The sequence below is a fragment of the Rattus norvegicus genome, chromosome 11 (assembly GCF_021556685.1).
Source record: "Rattus norvegicus strain SHRSP/BbbUtx chromosome 11, alternate assembly SHRSP_T2T, whole genome shotgun sequence".
Taxonomy (NCBI): Eukaryota; Metazoa; Chordata; class Mammalia; order Rodentia; family Muridae; genus Rattus; species Rattus norvegicus.
The window spans coordinates 81777513-81794597 of record NC_141544.1 but is presented as its reverse complement, the minus strand read 5'-3'; the positions used below and the strand labels follow the sequence as shown (position 1 = coordinate 81794597).

At 49.6% G+C, this 17085-nt stretch overlaps 1 protein-coding gene across 2 annotated transcripts in view; it reads left to right on the top strand.

Moving 5' to 3' along the window:
* Positions 1–11418, top strand: part of Muc4 (mucin 4, cell surface associated) — a 46668-nt gene extending 35250 nt beyond the window's left edge. For both annotated transcript variants that reach the window (XM_087576192.1, NM_001419613.1), the window contains 11 exon segments: positions 422–523; positions 873–1106; positions 2262–2399; positions 4985–5166; positions 6123–6282; positions 7156–7335; positions 8013–8086; positions 9079–9149; positions 9229–9464; positions 9888–10050; positions 10864–11418. In XM_087576192.1, coding sequence (XP_087432318.1) covers positions 422–523; positions 873–1106; positions 2262–2399; positions 4985–5166; positions 6123–6282; positions 7156–7335; positions 8013–8086; positions 9079–9149; positions 9229–9464; positions 9888–10050; positions 10864–11059 — 1736 coding nt within the window. In that variant the 3' untranslated portion in view covers positions 11060–11418.
* Positions 11419–17085: the final 5667 nt, after the last annotated feature.

Sequence of the window (17085 nt, the reverse complement as noted above, 5' to 3'; positions counted from 1 at the left end):
CAGGACAGTCATCCCTCCCATGGGCCTTGGACTTCTCTACCCTGCCCAGTTCCTCCTCAGCCCCCTAAGGGCACAGAGAGGGGCTGCTTCACACACTGTTTAGGCTAATTTCCTGTTTGCCACTTTTTTTTTAAGAGACCTTGAAGGAGATGCTGTGGGGAAGGTGGAGGCTCAGTTGTCCGCTTCCTCCCCTCCCCGTCTCTATGTTTTCTGTTTTTAGTCTCCTTCCTTCCTTCCTCCCACCTTCCCTCTATATTCTTCTTGGCTTTCTTCTCCCCTTTTAAAGCACGATGGCAGGGTGTGAGTGCCTGGTCCTCTCCTACCTCCTGGGACCCCAGACCTGGGACAGATGCAGCTGCCCTTTTGAATGCTCCTTGGAGAAGGGAAGCTGTGGTGGTGAACCCTCTGCTCTGTCCCACAGGAGTCTGGAATGACAATCCAGAAGATGACTTCAGAATGCCCAATGGCTCCACCATCCCCTCCAACAGCTCCGAGGAGACTCTTTTCCACTATGGAATGACATGTGAGTCTGGGGGTCCTCAGGCCACTGGGGCGGGTCAGTGAGGGAGCTGCTGTGTTGTCATCCTTGTGCTTGTGGGGGATCTTATGCATCCTTCATAAGGTCTGAAGATTTTGCCATTGTCCTATGTCTGTCCCCTGCTTCTACCCTGCATGTCTCTTCCAGGAAGGGAGGAGAGGAGTGGGTGGTCTTCGCTCACTGAAGTAGGAATTTCCAGACGCTGAAGCCATCCTGTCCCTTCCAGCTCCCGTGCCACCCCCTTACACACAGAACCATATACAGAGGGTCAGGGGTGGGCACCACTGAGGTATGACTGGAGTCTCGTACCACCCTTGTACTTCCCGTGTTACAGGGCAAATCAACGGGACAGGCCTCCTTGGGGTGAGGACAGACCCTCTGCCTTCTGAGTTTACTCCCATCTTCTTGTCCCAACTGTGGAACAAGAGCGGCGCCGGTGAAGACTTGATCTCTGGGTGCAACGAGGACGCACAGTGCAAGTTTGACATCCTGGCCACAGGAAACAGAGACATCGGACAAAGCACCAACTCAATCCTTAGAACATTCCGGCACGTGAATGGCACGCTCAGTAAGTGACTTGAGGAAAGTCAGAGGGACCTTTCCAGAGATGGGGAGCAGACAAGGACCCCCGTTTCATGACATTCCTTCAAGCTCTACATTTTCATTCTCTTAATGGACCAAACCCTCCCAGCTCACTCAGGCCCTCTGAGGGACAACAGCCTTCTCTTCACTGCCCTGTCTGTGCACTGTCTCCTTCGCCACTCAGAACTCCTTCCCTGACACCCCTTCTCCTCCCTCTCCCTCCACCCCACTGTCTTCTTTGGGCTCACTAGTAACTTGGCCTGCAAGGCTCTCTCCACAGACAGTCAAAGGTATGTTCTCTCAACTTTTGACACTGCTTTCTTAAGCCCCTCTGGTCTGCCGTGTCTTAAATTTCACACTTCAGTCACACTCCCTTTCCTGAATTTTTTTCTTTTAGCATTTATAACTACTAAGAACATTTTATAATTTATAATTCCCTTAGGCCTCTTTTTCGGTCACTTGTTCATTGCTAGAGAGATTAGTGCCATCTGTGTATCACATGCTCGATAAATCTATTGATGAAACGTATTCATATGCCATGGGATAGAAAAACAGGCTTCCGGGATACAGAGTGTTGAGAGAGTTTGACCTCTCTTTCTGGAAAGGTGGAATGTCTATCTACACATCACCCTTGTGGGTTTCAGCTCTTATCAGGGGTAAAACTGACTATCTGTTCTCAAGGCCCAGCATGGCATTCTGTTCAGGAGACTAGGGGCTGGAGAGATGGCTCAGCTGTTAAGAGCACTGGCCTCTCTTCTGGAGGACCTGGGTTCAGTTCCCAGCACCCACATGGCAGCTCACAACCATCTGTAACTCCAGTTGCAGAGGATCCAACACCCTCACGCCGATACACATGCATACAAGCCAAACGTTGATGCACACACAATAAAAATACAATTCCAATTTTAAAAGACTATATTTAAGAAAAAGAAAAGACAGGGAGCCTAAAGGTTAGACAGTGGGCAGTGCAAACTCAATACACTCTACACAGCTTGCAGAGCACGGAGGAAGACTGAGTCCTGCTCCCAGAGGCTGGCCGAGGCTTGGCAATGACTTGGAGGAAGAGTCATGGGGAAAGAGAGCAGAAAGGGAAGACTGGAGAGAGCTGCGTGCATAACTAGTCTCCGTGTTTCTGTTTCAGACCAGTACCCACCCCCTATCCACTACAACAGCAAGATTCAAGCCTACAAGGGGCGAACAGTGGCCATTGAGATCACCAGCAACTCTAAGGATGTCGTATTCAGCCTCTCCAACAAGTGCAGTGGCTTTGAGCTCTTTGGTATGAATCTTTGGCCAATGGGATGGGAGGAGTCACCTTGAGCTTTCTTGTGTCTCTTCACTCTGTACAGCACCCTGATGTTTTGTTTTGTTTTGTTTTTCATTTGAGTATCCAGGACCAACAGACATTTTTCTTTCTTTCTCCTCCTCTCCTCGTTTTCTCTCTTCTTCTTCTCCCTTCCTCCTCCCTCTATCTGGGACAGGGTATTCCTACAATAGCCCAAGCGGGCCTGAAACTTCCTATGTAACCCAGGCAACAAACAAACTTAAGGTTCTCCCACCTCAGCTTCAGAACAGGTGTGATGGTGGGTTTTCAACCAACCTCGAATTACCTGAAAAGGGGGTGGGGGGTGTCTCAAGTGAAGAATTATCTAGATCAGGCTGGTCTGCAGGCATGTTTGTTGCAGGAGTGAGGGGTGTCTTGATTGTCAGTTATGGTGATGCATGAACGTGGGTGGCACTGATTCGTGGGCGGAGCTCTGAACTGTTTAAGAATGAAGAAACGGGCAGAGCTGAAGACGCAAAGTGAGCAGCAGGCAGCATGGGCGATCTGTTCTCTGCTCTTGATCGGATGTGACGACTAGCCAATGTCCCCTCTGTGGTGGGCTTACAAGCGTTTTAACTTCAATTATGTGCCTCTGTACATATGTGTGTACAGGTGCTAGAGGTTGGGTGCCCCTGAGCTGGAGTTAGGCAGTGTGAGTCACCTGAGGAGGGTGCCGGGAACCGAACTCCTGTGGTCTGAATGAGCAGCACATACTCTTAACCGCTGAGCTATGTCTCCAGCCCCTGAGAAACAGCATTTCCCAAGATTGGTACTCACAGCCGGTCATAGCAACTCAAGCCTGTAATCCTCTGGGAGAGAGGCTGAGGAAGGAGCTTGCCATGAGACCAAGTCCAGTCTGCGACACCCTGTCTCAAGAAAAAAACAGTAATGCCTATAGTGCAAATGGGTGGCCCTCCCCAAGCGAGTAGCAGTACGGAGTTTAGATAAATTTAAATAGGTCAACTGGCTCTGGATACACACAGGTAATGCAAAGGTCGTTTTGCCTCTATTTAATAACACACATTTTTTTGAGACAAGGTCTCATTAGCTAGCTTTGGCTGCCCTGGAATTCACTATGTAGAACAGGCTAGACTTGAACCGTCAGAAATCTGCCTGCCTGCCTCTGCCTCTTGGGATTGAAGGCATGCGCCATCTTGCACAGCTGTGTGCCTCATTTTAACCATCATGGAGCATTTACCAAACTATCAGAATAATCAAATATGACCATTAAAAAAGACTAGTTCAACCTGGTGGCAGTACACGCCTTTACTCCCAGAACTCAGGAGACAGAGGCACTCAGATCTCTGAGTTCAAGGCCAGCCTGGCTTACAGAGCGAGTTCCAGGACAGCCAGGGCTACACCTGTCTCCTGGAAAACAAGAAGAAGAAGAAGAAGGAGGAGGAGGAGTAGGAGGAGGAGGAGGAGCAACAGCAACAATAGTTTTTAGGGTTGGTGAGATGGCTTAGCAGGCAAAAGCACTTGCCACCAAATCTGACCTCTGTCTCATCCCTGGGACCTGTATGGTAGAAGGGAAGAACCAAGTCTTGCAGGCTTTCCTCTGAGCGCCACATGAATACTGTGGCATGCATACATGCCTCCTACCCCCACACAGGATAAATAGATGTAATAAGACTCATGTGTTTATAGCATTATCACATCTATTAAAAGAATAACACACCGTGAAATGAGACCAAAAACTACAAATAAAACTACAATTAACACTGGGGCTGTCCTTACGGCAGTCAGTCACACTTGTCTGGCTTTCTGTCTCCCTGTCTGATTTTCTGGACTGGGACTAACACAGCACATCTTCCCCTCTTAGTAACGGCATCTGAGAACCCGGACTGGCAGCTGTGACTTGGGTTAAAGGGCCAAAGTTGGAAGGGATGGTGACTTTCTTTGCTAAACCAAAGTCATCAGGGAACTTCCTCTGGGCCCTGACCACCAAACTGTCTCCTTTTGCTTTTCTGGTGTGGAGGGGTCATTAAACCTTGGCACGCAGTGGCAGGCATTACAAGGCTTTCTGCCACCCTGGCCATCCTGGAAGGTGACGGCCTGAAGTTAACTCCTGTCCACCCCTACTCTGTTTCTTCCAAGCTGTTCTTTAATCTCTGTAGTCTGATGTCTAGTGAGGTACCCTAGGCCTGGAAAGTCAGGGGAGGGCATGCTGGGAAGGCAGAAGAGATTCTGGAGGTGAAGCCATTCCACCCTGCAGCTTGGGGATGCGTTGAGAGGACCGTACTTGGTCTTCAGCATCCTAGTACAGCCACAGGCAGGGATGCATTTAGGGGCCTCTTCGTTAGGGGATGGGTAGCCTTCCCTTGTGTGTATGTCTACACACACCCATCACGTTCAGCAGGTGCTGCCTCCCTCCTGCTTGGAGCATGACCGCCATCGCCCTGGGGTTCCCAGCTCTGCTCTAAAGGATGCCTGTGGGTATGGGAAGACCACCTCAGTAGTCCGGGTGTTAGATGCCAGGATGCACTGACCACAGAGCAGAGAGCTCCCCCAGACACTGAGGTCTCCTTTTCTCTGGATAGAAAACGGGAGTTTGCAGTGGACACCAACATCCCCAGAAGCATGTACCCTGGAGATTCTAGCAAGGGATGTCAAGACTAACTTGTCATCGGTACTCCAGCCTGAGACGGTGGCTTGCTTCTGTAGTAAGGAGGAACAGTGTTTGTACAACGAGACCAGCAAAGAGGGCAACTCTTCCACTGAGGTGAGTAGTGGGAGCTGGGGGCTCTGTGTGTGTGTGTGTGTGTGTGTGTGTGTGTGTGTGTGTCCTCTCCTGGGCAAGGTGTATGTAGGGAAGAGGGTGGAGCTGTGGTGGGGGAGTAGTGCAGGCGCCGTCTTGAGCTACAAACATGTATGTGAAGTGGAACCTTCATCATTGCTTAGAGCTCAAAAGAGTTTTGTGTCTCACCTCCCACCTGGTCAGGCTTAAAATGTTCACTTCAGCCTTTCCCATGGTTCCCTGCGGTAGCCCTGAGGTGTAGGACAGGAAGTTTTACCGTGCTTCTGGATAGAGGTCTGTAGCCACCAGCTAGCTGCCCTGACTCCCTCCAGACCAGGGGGACCTGAGCCCACTATGCTCACACACAGAAGCCCTTATAGAGCAATATGGAGAGTAGCTCACCTCTCTTTGGGGTTGGGAAGAGAGGGGTGGGATGCTGCCTTGTGTCCCCAGCTGTTTGCTGTCTGTGGAAGTGTACCTTCTTCAGTTTGGAGAAAATCCTCTCTGTCCACATTTGTGGTGAAGCTTCATGACCCAAGTCCACAGATTTTGCCTTATTTATGCTTTGTGGTTTTGCTTGGGATTGTTGTTGTTGCTGCTGTTGTTGTTTTGTTTTGTTGTCCTCTCTGTTTCTTTCTTTCTTTTTCTTTCTTTCTTTTTTTTTTTTTGGTTCTTTTTTTCGGAGCTGGGGACCGAACCCAGGGCCTTGCGCTTCCTAGGTAAGCGCTCTACCACTGAGCTAAATCCCCAGCCCCTCTGTTTCTTCCCCATCTTACTCTGCCATGGATTCCAGGGAAGGAGGTGTGCTCGGAGGGAGGCAAAGCTGAGAGCCTGCTACAGGGCCAGGGAGGGGATTGTATAGCTTCGGGAAGGGACTCACAGCAAAACTCAGGGGAGATGTCCCTTAGCTTGGGGACACCAGCAGCCCTGCTGTTATTCAGGTGACCAGCTGCAAGTGCGATGGGAACTCCTTCGGCCGCTTGTGTGAACACTCTAAGGACCTCTGCACTGAGCCATGCTTCCCTAATGTGGACTGCATTCCTGGGAAGGGCTGTCAGGCCTGCCCTCCAAACATGACTGGAGATGGGCGTCATTGTGTAGGTAAGCTTGGGACCAGGCCCTGGCAAGAGGAGGTTCAGGTGATTTGTCAAGGGTCTGTGACAGCCAAAGACAAACTGGTGTCTCTGTCTTTAACAACCTGTCTTCAAATACCTCAGGATCAGGAACTGTGATGGGGGAGGACTTAGAAAGGGGTGGGATATGGTATGGGGATGCAGGAGAGGATGCAGAAGCTGAGGCTGGGGCTGGACCAGACCCTGCTGGAGACAACATGGGGAAAGACTGATGGATAAGGTTAATGAGCCAGAGGCAAGCTAGGCTCTCAGGTACGTGGGCATCTTCAGAGACACAGGGGCTCTGCCTTTCACAAGTCAGGGCATTTAGAGGTGTTGCTATGGGGACCCTGGGACAGAGGAACCTCAGTTTTCCTTTGGCTTCTTTCCTGTGCGTCTGCTCCTCTTTCTCTGAGCCACTGTAGTCACCATGACAGAGATGACAGTGCAACCTTTCCAGTCCTCTAAGACAGCCAGGGGACTACCATCTTCTGGGCAGAGTCCAGAGTGAGTGGAACCAGAAGACGGATGTGAGGGGAGAAGGGAAGGAAGCAGACTGCGGTCCTTCTCACACCATCTTCTGGGTCCCTCTCTGACAAGGATGCTCTGGTGAACATGCCATGCCCTGTGCAGAGGAGAAAAAACACTTATCTGCAGACAGAAAGGTTGCATTACAGAGAAACGCGTGGAGAAGATGTGGGGAAGATAGTTTGGGGTTCAGAGTGGCCCGCAAGCACAATACAGAATAGGCGAGCATGGGGGAGAAACCAAACAAGATATCCTAGGGCTAGACTCCGACAGGCTGTTCACTCCCATAGGCTGCCTCGTCACAGTGTGGCTGATTCTCCGACTCCCTTTCCAGCTGTGGAGATCTCTGAATTCTGCCAGAACCATTCCTGTCCTGTGAATTACTGCTATAACCATGGCCATTGCGACATCTCTGGGCCTCCAGACTGCCAGCCCACTTGCACCTGCGCCCCTGCCTTCACTGGTAACCGCTGCTTCCTGGCCGGGAACAATTTCACTCCCATCATCTATAAAGGTATGGCTGACTGCTCCTGCTGTGCCAGCCCCTCTCGTCTCTCATGCCTGGGAATGATGGGTACATTAGTGTATGAGGCCTGAGTTCCTCAAAGGCACAGATCAGAACTGAGGTTTCCTCCATGTGGTGAGTTTGGGGCTGGAGGACATGGTGAGGGCCGCTGTCCCCTCTGCAGAGGACAGACCAAGGCAGAAGAAGCCTCAGGAATGTAGAGAGAACCTCCTGTGCGATGTGTGGAAGCATCGCCTGTCAATACAATGCTGTTGGCCTGCTAGCTTAGGCAGGAAATAGGGAGGTGAAAGTTCTGGTGCAGAGAGGGGATTTCTGGGATAGTCAGTGGAGAGAGATTTGCTCCAAACTCTTAGGAAGAGGATTGCGTGAAATTGAGGAGAGGAAACCAACCTTGCGGCGAAACTTAGAACAGAGTAAGTCATGGGCATCGGGAATGTGCCAAAGCTTCCGGCCTAAGAATTTATTCACAATAATTCAGTCTCAGGGTTGTTATTTCAGGGAACAAAGAAGCCGGGTGGAGAAGCTCACGGTTACACAGAAGGCCTGGCCAGCACAGAAGCAGTGGGGGAATTGGCTTTCAGTGACCTTGCTGTGGTAGACGGAGCTATCTCTCTGAGTGGACACGGGGGAAATGTCGGCTAAGTCTGGGTCTCCTTTATCTCCAGAGCTTCCCTTGAGGACCATCACGCTCTCTCTCAGGGAGGACGAAAACGCCTCTAACGCTGACGTCAATGCCTCGGTCAGTGCTGGGCTCCTGGTGGGAAGCGGATCTTGAAAGGGTCCCACAGGGACTGTGCTGTAGTTTGCACATCCTTCAGCAACCTTAATTTCCCAAAGGGGCAGCCTCTTGCCCAGGGGAGGTTCAAGGTTCTGAGATGTCAGGAAGCTTCAGGGTTAGAGAGTACAGAATGTGTTAGAATAACCAGCCCGCCCTGAGAAGAATCTCAGGTGGTATGTCACTCCAGTCTGTCCCTCTGGGTACCCCCTCATGATTCACGCTCTCTGGCTGCTCCATGGCAGAAGTCACCTCCTCCCTGATTTCCCAGAGGGAACCAGGACTCCATTGATACCATGTCCCTGTCTATACCTCCACTAAGCAAAGTAGCCAGGTTGGTGAATGGCGGAAACTCTAGACTCCTATACACAGGGACTCAGAACGCTGCCCTGCCTCTCTCTAGAGCAGAAGCAGTAATTAGACAAGCTATTTATAGCAGCTTTGGGTGTAAAAGTGAACGGCACTAAGTAGTACCCGCCTAGGCTGTGTCGAGATTTAAATGATAATGTGTGGAAAGCCCTTGGCACTGAAACACAACAGACATTCAAAGTGATCGTTACTATTAATACCCTGACTGCCAGAGACGTCAAATCCCAGCTAGTCAGGTCTGGTGACATCCATCTGCTGCCCTTGGCCAAAGGTTCTTTGAATTTAACAGGTGATATTCTTGGCACTTGGCCATCTCTAGGGCTTAGCTGAACGGTCTGTGTTTGGTACATATGAGGGGAGAGGATGGGCAAAGGTGTTCCTCTTAGAGGTTTCCCTGGCAATGCTACGGCAGAGGGGACAGGACGCTACATTCTTCACCTGCTGAGCATTTGTTAAGCCGGGACCCAGGCCAGCCTCTGAGGGGGGGAATGAAGAGAACTGCCTGGGTCCCACATTCAAAGTTGGGCGAGGTCTCTCTAATCCTCATTATGCCTTTCTCCTCCCATCCCCCATCCCCCCCATTGTAGGTGGCAAACGTACTAGAGAACTTGGACATGCGGGCTTTTCTCTCCAACAGCTTAGTGGAGCTGATACGAACGTAAGTGAAGTTGTCCCGCCATGTCTCCCCTCTCCCTCTCTCCTGCTCCTCAAACTCCCACTGTATCCCTCCCGTACAGCTCTCCCGGAGCACAGTCCTTGGGCAAGCCCATTCATCACTGGAAGGTCGTCTCCCACTTCAAGTACCGTCCCAGGGGACCCCTCATCCACTATCTGAACAACCAACTGATAAGCGCCGTGATGGAGGCCTTCCTCCTCCAGGCTCGGCAGGAGAGGCGGAAGAGGAGTGGAGAAGCCAGGAAGAACGTCCGCTTCTTCCCCATCTCGAGGGCAGACGTCCAGGACGGGATGGCCCGTGAGTCACTCTATCTGAGGGAAAATACAGGGATTCGTTGGAGAAGAGGAGAAAAGTAAATAGAGGGTTGTCACAGACCTGCAAGCCATGTCAGCCCTTGGTAGAAGAGAGTGAGTGAGTTGGAGAGTCTGGGATTGGGCTCGGTTCTGGCTAACTTCTGAGTATGGGCTCATCACTGCTGGCCTTTTCAGACCCTGAAAACAGCCATCCTCTTGGTAAGCGTGTACAGTAATTTACCTGTTGAGCACTCCGACCCCCATTACACAACGTTAATAAGATCAACCACGGAGAACTGAACACCTACAGAGACAGGACTCTGTACACCTAACCAGATGCTTCTCAGGATAAACCCATGACTGCCTGACCGGAAAGGTATGACCGTGTCTCTGTGGTCTGCTTACTCCGTGTTTCTCTTGCCTGCAGTGAACCTAAGTATGCTGGACGAGTACTTCACGTGCGATGGCTACAAAGGCTACCACTTGGTCTACAGCCCCCAGGATGGCGTCACCTGTGTGTCCCCATGTAGTGAGGGCTACTGTCACAATGGAGGCCAATGCAAGCACCTGCCAGATGGGCCCCAGTGCAGGTGGGTAGGGGCCTGGGGCAGGACAGCATAGTACTGGGGAACTCAAGTTTGACAAGACACCACAGTAGGCCCAGGAAGACAATGGTCCCTCCCAAGACATGACATTGGGATGACTCCTCAGTGGCTGGAGGAACAAGAAACAGAAAAAGGGGGCAGTGGGAGAAAGCGTGTGGCACTCCTGTGCATGGAGGAGAGAGATGTGTGTTGCTTCTGAAACCCAAGCTCATCGCAAAAGCTCACTCCAACCGTTCTGGACTTGGGGAAACTGCACTGTAGAGAGGGGAGGGTCCAGTGGGCACCCAGGAAGTAAAATGCCAGGTGCTAGAACCTCCTAAGAATGTTTGCCCCCCACCCTGACCTTGTGGAAAAGAACAAAGTGTCTTGGCTGGTCCCAGTCCTGCCCAGGGGTACTCAGTCTGGGGACACCCCTGAGGCTGGTTCCATAGGCCTCCTCCATGCATTACCAAACTGCGTCTTCCCCAGGAGAGAACTCTAAGTCTGCAGGGACACAGGGGCTTGTCTTCCATTGTCCTCTGTTTACTCTTGTCCCACTCTTAGTGCAGGACTGGTTAAAGGAGGTGGGCTAAGTCAAGGGTGGAGCGCATCCTTTGAGAGATAAGGGGATGGGTTTGTGGCTGTGCAGGCACACGTGCCTTAGTCTGCCATCCCTCTGAGCCATACCATTTTGACCTCACTTCAAAATGGCCTCAGGGCTGGCTGGATCCCCTACCCTACCTGTCCTGCATAATGACTCCTGGTCCCCAGGAGGGGAAGGCCTCCTCATTGACCACAACTTGTTCTCTCTGTCCCCAGCTGCGCAACCTTCAGCATCTACACATCCTGGGGCGAACGCTGTGAGCATCTAAGCGTGAAACTTGGGGCATTCTTCGGGATCCTCTTTGGAGCCCTGGGTGCCCTCTTGCTACTGGCCATCTTAGCATGTGTGGTCTTTCACTTCTGCGGCTGCTCCATGAACAAGTTCTCCTACCCTCTGGACTCAGAACTGTGAGGCCTCGTCCCAGATGGGCAGCTGCACCTAGAATACCTCAGGACCCGCCCACCGGTCTGCCCCTGCTCTAGGGAGACTGGAAAGGGCCGACTGCATGAAGATGATTTGAGATTCTTCAAGCATGAATAAAGGGAGTGAAACCAGACTCTACCATTTTAGTAGGCCATGGGTATAGGAAAAGGCCAGATGACCAAATGTAGAGATGGATGGATTCCTATACAGCACATGGGAAAGGATATTGCCTATGTACACACACACACACACACACCAGAGTTAATGGATGACTGGCTTTATATTCACCAAAATGTTTTTACTTATAAAACCAGCATACTTCTCATTAAAATCTATTTAAATATAAAGTATCTTTTTATGTCTTCAAACAATGGATTCCATTCCAGTTTTCTTATGGAGTCTGAAGGGTTAGCATGTTTTTCTACTTTTCATAAACACAGTTGTAGCAGTTGTATATTAGGCTGGGGGTGGAAAAGCCAGATGGTGGGGCACAGCCCTACCACAGCTCCCGGTTGCCTGTGCTGGCTGCATCAGTGGCTACAATGCTGGCTTGGTCCTCGCTTCCTCCTGTCTCATCCAGTCCTACACTTCAGCCAATGCTCTGGGACACTTGTTTTGGCGAGCCTTGGTCCCGGTTGCAGCCATGTTGGAGAGGTTAACCTTCAAAAGGCAGGGCCTACTACAAGGCGATTAGATTATGGAAATCACATTCGTGAAGACTGAGATCTTTCCCAAAGGACCCTAGTTCCCAGGGAGTGTGTTTTTATTATGAGGGTAGCCTGTGCCCTTGGCCTCTTTTGCAGATAGCAGGCAGTTCTCTTTTCTGTTTCTCTGCCATTTGACCTAGCCAAAGAGACTTCACTTAGAGGCCAAAGAGATGAAGCCATTCAACCTTGGGCTTCCAATTTCCAAACTTGTGAACTGTATCAGTAAGTACCTCGCCTGTTCAGGCCAGGTGTAGCCACGATGCCTGGAACGGAATTCGGGAAGCAGAGGCCCAGCCAGAATGGCAAGATCCAGACCAGAGGGGCTTTAGCAAGATCAGGTCTCCCGAAGGAGCTCTGTTTGCTAACCCACACAAAGCACCTAACGTATTACACAGCTCGGACTGTGCTCTTTTCAAATACAGATCATTCTCGAATAAAGAAGGGAAGTCGTCAGATTTAGCAAATAAGAAACTAAGGATGCCTAGTTAAAACTAAGCTCCTGGCAAGCCACCAGCACAATTGTTTTGTTTGTTTGTTTGTTTTAATTGTTCATCTGGAGTTGCAATACACATGATATTCTGTATCTTGTCTAGTAGCCCTGGCCACGATTGTTGCGGCAAGGAGAGCCCAGAATAGGCCACTGACAGGGAAAGGAAGGTGTCCCAGGGACAGCCCACTCTGACTGGCAGAGAACTACCTTTGTGTTTTTGGTTCTTTTTTTTTTTTTTTTTTTCGTTTTTGGTTCTTTTTTTCGGAGCTGGGGACCGAACCCAGGGCCTTGCGCTTCCTAGGCAAGCGCTCTACCACTGAGCTAAATCCCCAGCCCCGAGAACTACCTTTGTGAATGGCGTACTAGATTAAGGACACTTTCGCATCTTCACGAGTTTACTTCCGGCTCTTAAAATTTGGATTCTGTCACTTTGGCACCTGGAGTAAAAAGGGGCGAGTCCTTCTTCAGGGTGCCAGCTTCTCTGAGAAAGGGAAGCAGACGTTCACCAGTCCCAGGTGGTTACAAGCAGCAGAGACACCCTGAGGGGCGGCTGAGGGACAAAGGGAACTAACTGTTTGGGGCCCCAAATGCCAGTATCCTTGCTCACTCTTCTTTAAAGGAATGTTCTAGAACCTTCCTGTGGGCCAAAGCAAGGAGCTAAATGTCCAGGATGACAGACAACAGTTTGCTGGCATCTACAGACTAGACAGCGATGTGGTGTCTGCTCCTTTACAGGTGGGACACACCCACGGGCTGGCTACCAGGCACTGCTTCACATAGCTTTGTGTGTGTGTGTGTGTGTGTGTGTGTGTGTGTGTGCATGTGTGTGCATGTGTGTGTGTGCATGTGTGTATGTGTGTGCATGTGTGTGTGCATGTGTGTATGTGTGTGCATGTGTGTGTGCATGTGTGTGTGTGTGCATGTGTGTGTGCGTGTGTGTATGTGTGTGCGTGTGTGTGTGTACTAGTGCATTGCCTGTGAAGGACGTTAGGTGACCAGCTGGCAAGGCCCAGGGGTCCTCCTGTCTCTGTCCCATCCCTGGTAGTACTGGGGTTTGCATATAGCCACGGCTGGCTTTTTGTATGAGTGACGGAGATCTGAACCGAAGTCACCATAGTCTTAAAGCGAGCGCTCTTACCCACCAATTCATCTCCCTATGTTTTTACCTTGTCTGTACATACCTTCAAAATCTTAATGGCTAGGGAATTTTTTTCCACATCCTTTTGCCTCTTGCTGATTCAGTGACATTATCTCTGCTAACTGTGATCCTCTCCTCCCTCCTCCACACAATTACAATCACACATGTGTATTTATACATGTAATATTCATATATAATTTATATAACATAATTTATATAAAATATATTTATAATGACACATGTATAATTATAATCATAATTTCCAAGTACTTCCAATTGTTCTGTCCCATATTTTGTAATTTTTTTTCTGATTTACTAGCAATCATCATCAACACTGTATATACAGGTCTTTACATGTAATTAATGTTAATTATGTAATTAATGTTAAATTATCCTCTGGAATTGAAGGAAGTATAGAGCAGGAGAAGATCAAAGGCTTGGTGTAGGGCCTTCGTAAGCTGGCTGCTTTCCTCCACACCTTGTCACAGCACAGCCTGGGATGATATCGAGTCAGTTGATGTCTTGATTGACTGTACCACAGAGTGCTCTTTTCTTAGCTTTCAGATCCCACTGCCCTAATTTCAGAGACATCTGCTCATGTAACCTGTCTTAGACACTGCCCTATTGCTGTGAGGAAACATCGTGTCTGAGACAACTTATAAAGAAAACGTTTAATTGGAGGCTTGCTCACAGCTTTAGAGCATGAGTCCATGACCATCACTGCAGTCAGGCAGGCTTGGTGCTGGGCAGAAAGAGCTCTAGACTGATGTTGTCACGGGCTTTTAAAACGCAAAGCCTGAAAGTTTCTAGAGATAATATGAAAAGTAGTAGGGAGGAAAAAACAGTTTCATTTTCTTTTTTAAAAAATTTATTTATTTTATGTATATGAGCACACTGTCGATATCTTCAGACACACCAAAAGAGGGCATCAGATCCCATTACAGATGGTTGTGAGCCAGTTTGTGGTTGCTGGGAATTGAACTCAGGACCTGTGGAAGAGCAGTCCGTGCTCTTAACCACTGAGTCATCTCTCCAGCACCATTTTGTTTTCAAAAAATAAGATCAAAAGTATCAAAGGTATCAAGAACTTTCCTCCATGCTAATAAATAGAACTCAAGTCCTCTAGAAGGGCAGTGCATGTTCTGAGCCATCCCTCTAGCCCCGAGTTATTTTATTTTGAATTACTTGTGTTGTGTGTATCTGTGGTGAGTTATGTGCACATGAGTGCAGTGCTCACTGAGGCCAGAAGAGGGCATCAGAACCCAGAGCTAGTGTTATGGTCAGTTGTGAGCTGCCTGACATGAATGCAAGGAACCAAACTCTAATCCTTTGCAAGAGCAGGTTTTAGCTGATGACCATCGAGGCAGACAGGAATGTCTCTAGACTGAATGAAATATTGTGTTTTAACATCTACTGCATCCATCTAAACTGCCTTATTGGAATTCCTTGAGTTTTTGTTTGTTTGTTTGTTTGGTTGGTTGGTTGGTTTGGTTTTGCTTAGATTTTTAAATCGGCAGTTATATTCTGTATAGATTTTTTTCACTATTTTCTTAAAATAAACTGGGAATAAAATCTCTGGGTTGAAGGGATGCACATTTTCCTAATGTATTCGTTGTGAATTTCACATCAAGCACCCCAATCCCACTTATTTCACAGTCCCTCCATTATCTGACTTCTGCCCTTGTCACCTCCCTGACAAATGAAAATGAAAAGAGAACAACAACAAACAAAAACCCTCCCCATGGAAGCTGTGGTGTGTCAACGCGTGTCACCGTGTGTCACAGTATGTCACACAGTGCACCCTTTGCCCACACAGCTTTACTTGCAAACGTTCATTGTAATGAATCTTTGGTGTGGTTCGAGGCTCCAGCCTTCTGTTACACCATCAATCCTGGAGCTTCACCGAGAGTCCCCTCTGAGATCCAGTTTTTGCCTTGAGTCGTGGAGATCCTGCGCTCTGGTGCTGCGGGACCAGCACCATGTGCTCCAGCAGCTCATAGACGGGGTCAGTGTTGGAGTGGGCTAACTCAAAGCCCTGTATCTGGGCCTGGGCAGTAGCCTGTCTGCTCTCCAGAGATCACATGATCAGAGCCAGCTCTCCTGGGCTGTCCAGGCAAGGGGCAGAGCTAGCTCTCTCGATTGCTGTAGCTGGCTTGGACACTCTTCAACATCAACATGGCCTCAGGCGGCCACACCACAGATATCTTTTTTTTTTTTTTTTTTTCTGGAGCTAAGGACCGAACCCCGAGCTTTGCGCTTACTAGGCAAGCGCTCTACCACTGAGCTAAATCCCAAACCCTCACACCACAGATATCAACACAGACTCGGCTGTGGCAGAGCCAAGGACCCAGACATGGCTCTAGGCAACAGCATGGACCCAGGCAACAGCATGGACCCAGACATCACCACGGCCCCAGGTGACGCTGCGCGCTGCTCGCATCACACCATTCCTCACTGCCATTGCGTCTCCAGTTCTGCCTCTCTTGAAAGCGCACACCAGCTCTGTACACACCCCTTTATTGGAGCAACCGCAGAGCTGATGGATGTTTTTATTAACTACTTAACATGCTTATGGGCAGCCCTGTCATTATTTCAATGCCAGGGATGAAACCCAGTGTTTTGCTCCAAGACTGAGCTACTTCCCCAACAAATTACTATGTGCAAGAACCTAGTGATGGGATCAGCAATTGCCTTTAGCAGGGACACCATTTGGTCGCGTTGCCATGGCCATGGCCATACCTTCCCAGAAGACCTTTTGGCTCAATTCGCAACTCCACCTGGGAGTAGTTAAGTCACATTCCAAATAAAAGGCAGACTCTCTCCGCCCTCCCTCTCTTTTTCTCTTCTTTTTCTTGCCCCTTCCTCTTGTCTCATTCCCCCATTAAATCTCACCACATGGAACCGTGTTGGTGTTGGTTTGGTGTGCTCTTTCCGCACGGGTGCGGTCGATATCTGATATTAATAACCACCTTGGTGGTAGGGACGTGACAATGGGCAAAGGGTGTCATTATAGTTGAAGGACTCCGGTGATAAAAGCAAATAAAAGAAATACATATTTTATCAGGTATATCAAAGAAGAATGGCAGTCGGTATGTAGGGTGAGAAGGGCATTGTGGGTAGAGTATATTGAGGAGGGGGAAGAGAGGTGAAGAGGGAGGAGGCACTGAGCAGATGTCTGGAGGAGAGGCCATCTAAGCAGACTGAATAATGCACACAAAGGCTCCCAAGACCCCAGACCCCAGCAGGCCTGGTGCATCCAAGGAAGGGCAAAGTCCAAGGAACAGAGATTACAGAGAGCAGGCTAGAGAGGCGGCTGTGGCTGTACCCGTTATTCACCGTTCTACACACTGTTGCCCAAACTTGGCTTTTCCTCTGAATGAAACGGAAGAGTATGAAGCACAGGCCTGCCACGTGTTAGGAAGAGAAGTCTCCAGAAAATGTCCGGGGACTAGACCGGATGTTCAGATGGGCACAGGAACCAATGGGAAGTCTGTAGTCATGGAGTAACACGGGTGAGAGACGGCAGCATTTCGTCCCTCCTGAGTGATGGCTGCAGAGATGGTGAGATCGTGGAGAGTGTGGGGTGCTGGAAGAGAAGCCCTTCGGATTTTCTTGTATAAAGTATGAGAGAGAAAGGAAAATGACTACTGGTTCTGAGGATTTGGGCTGGGGCAGCTGA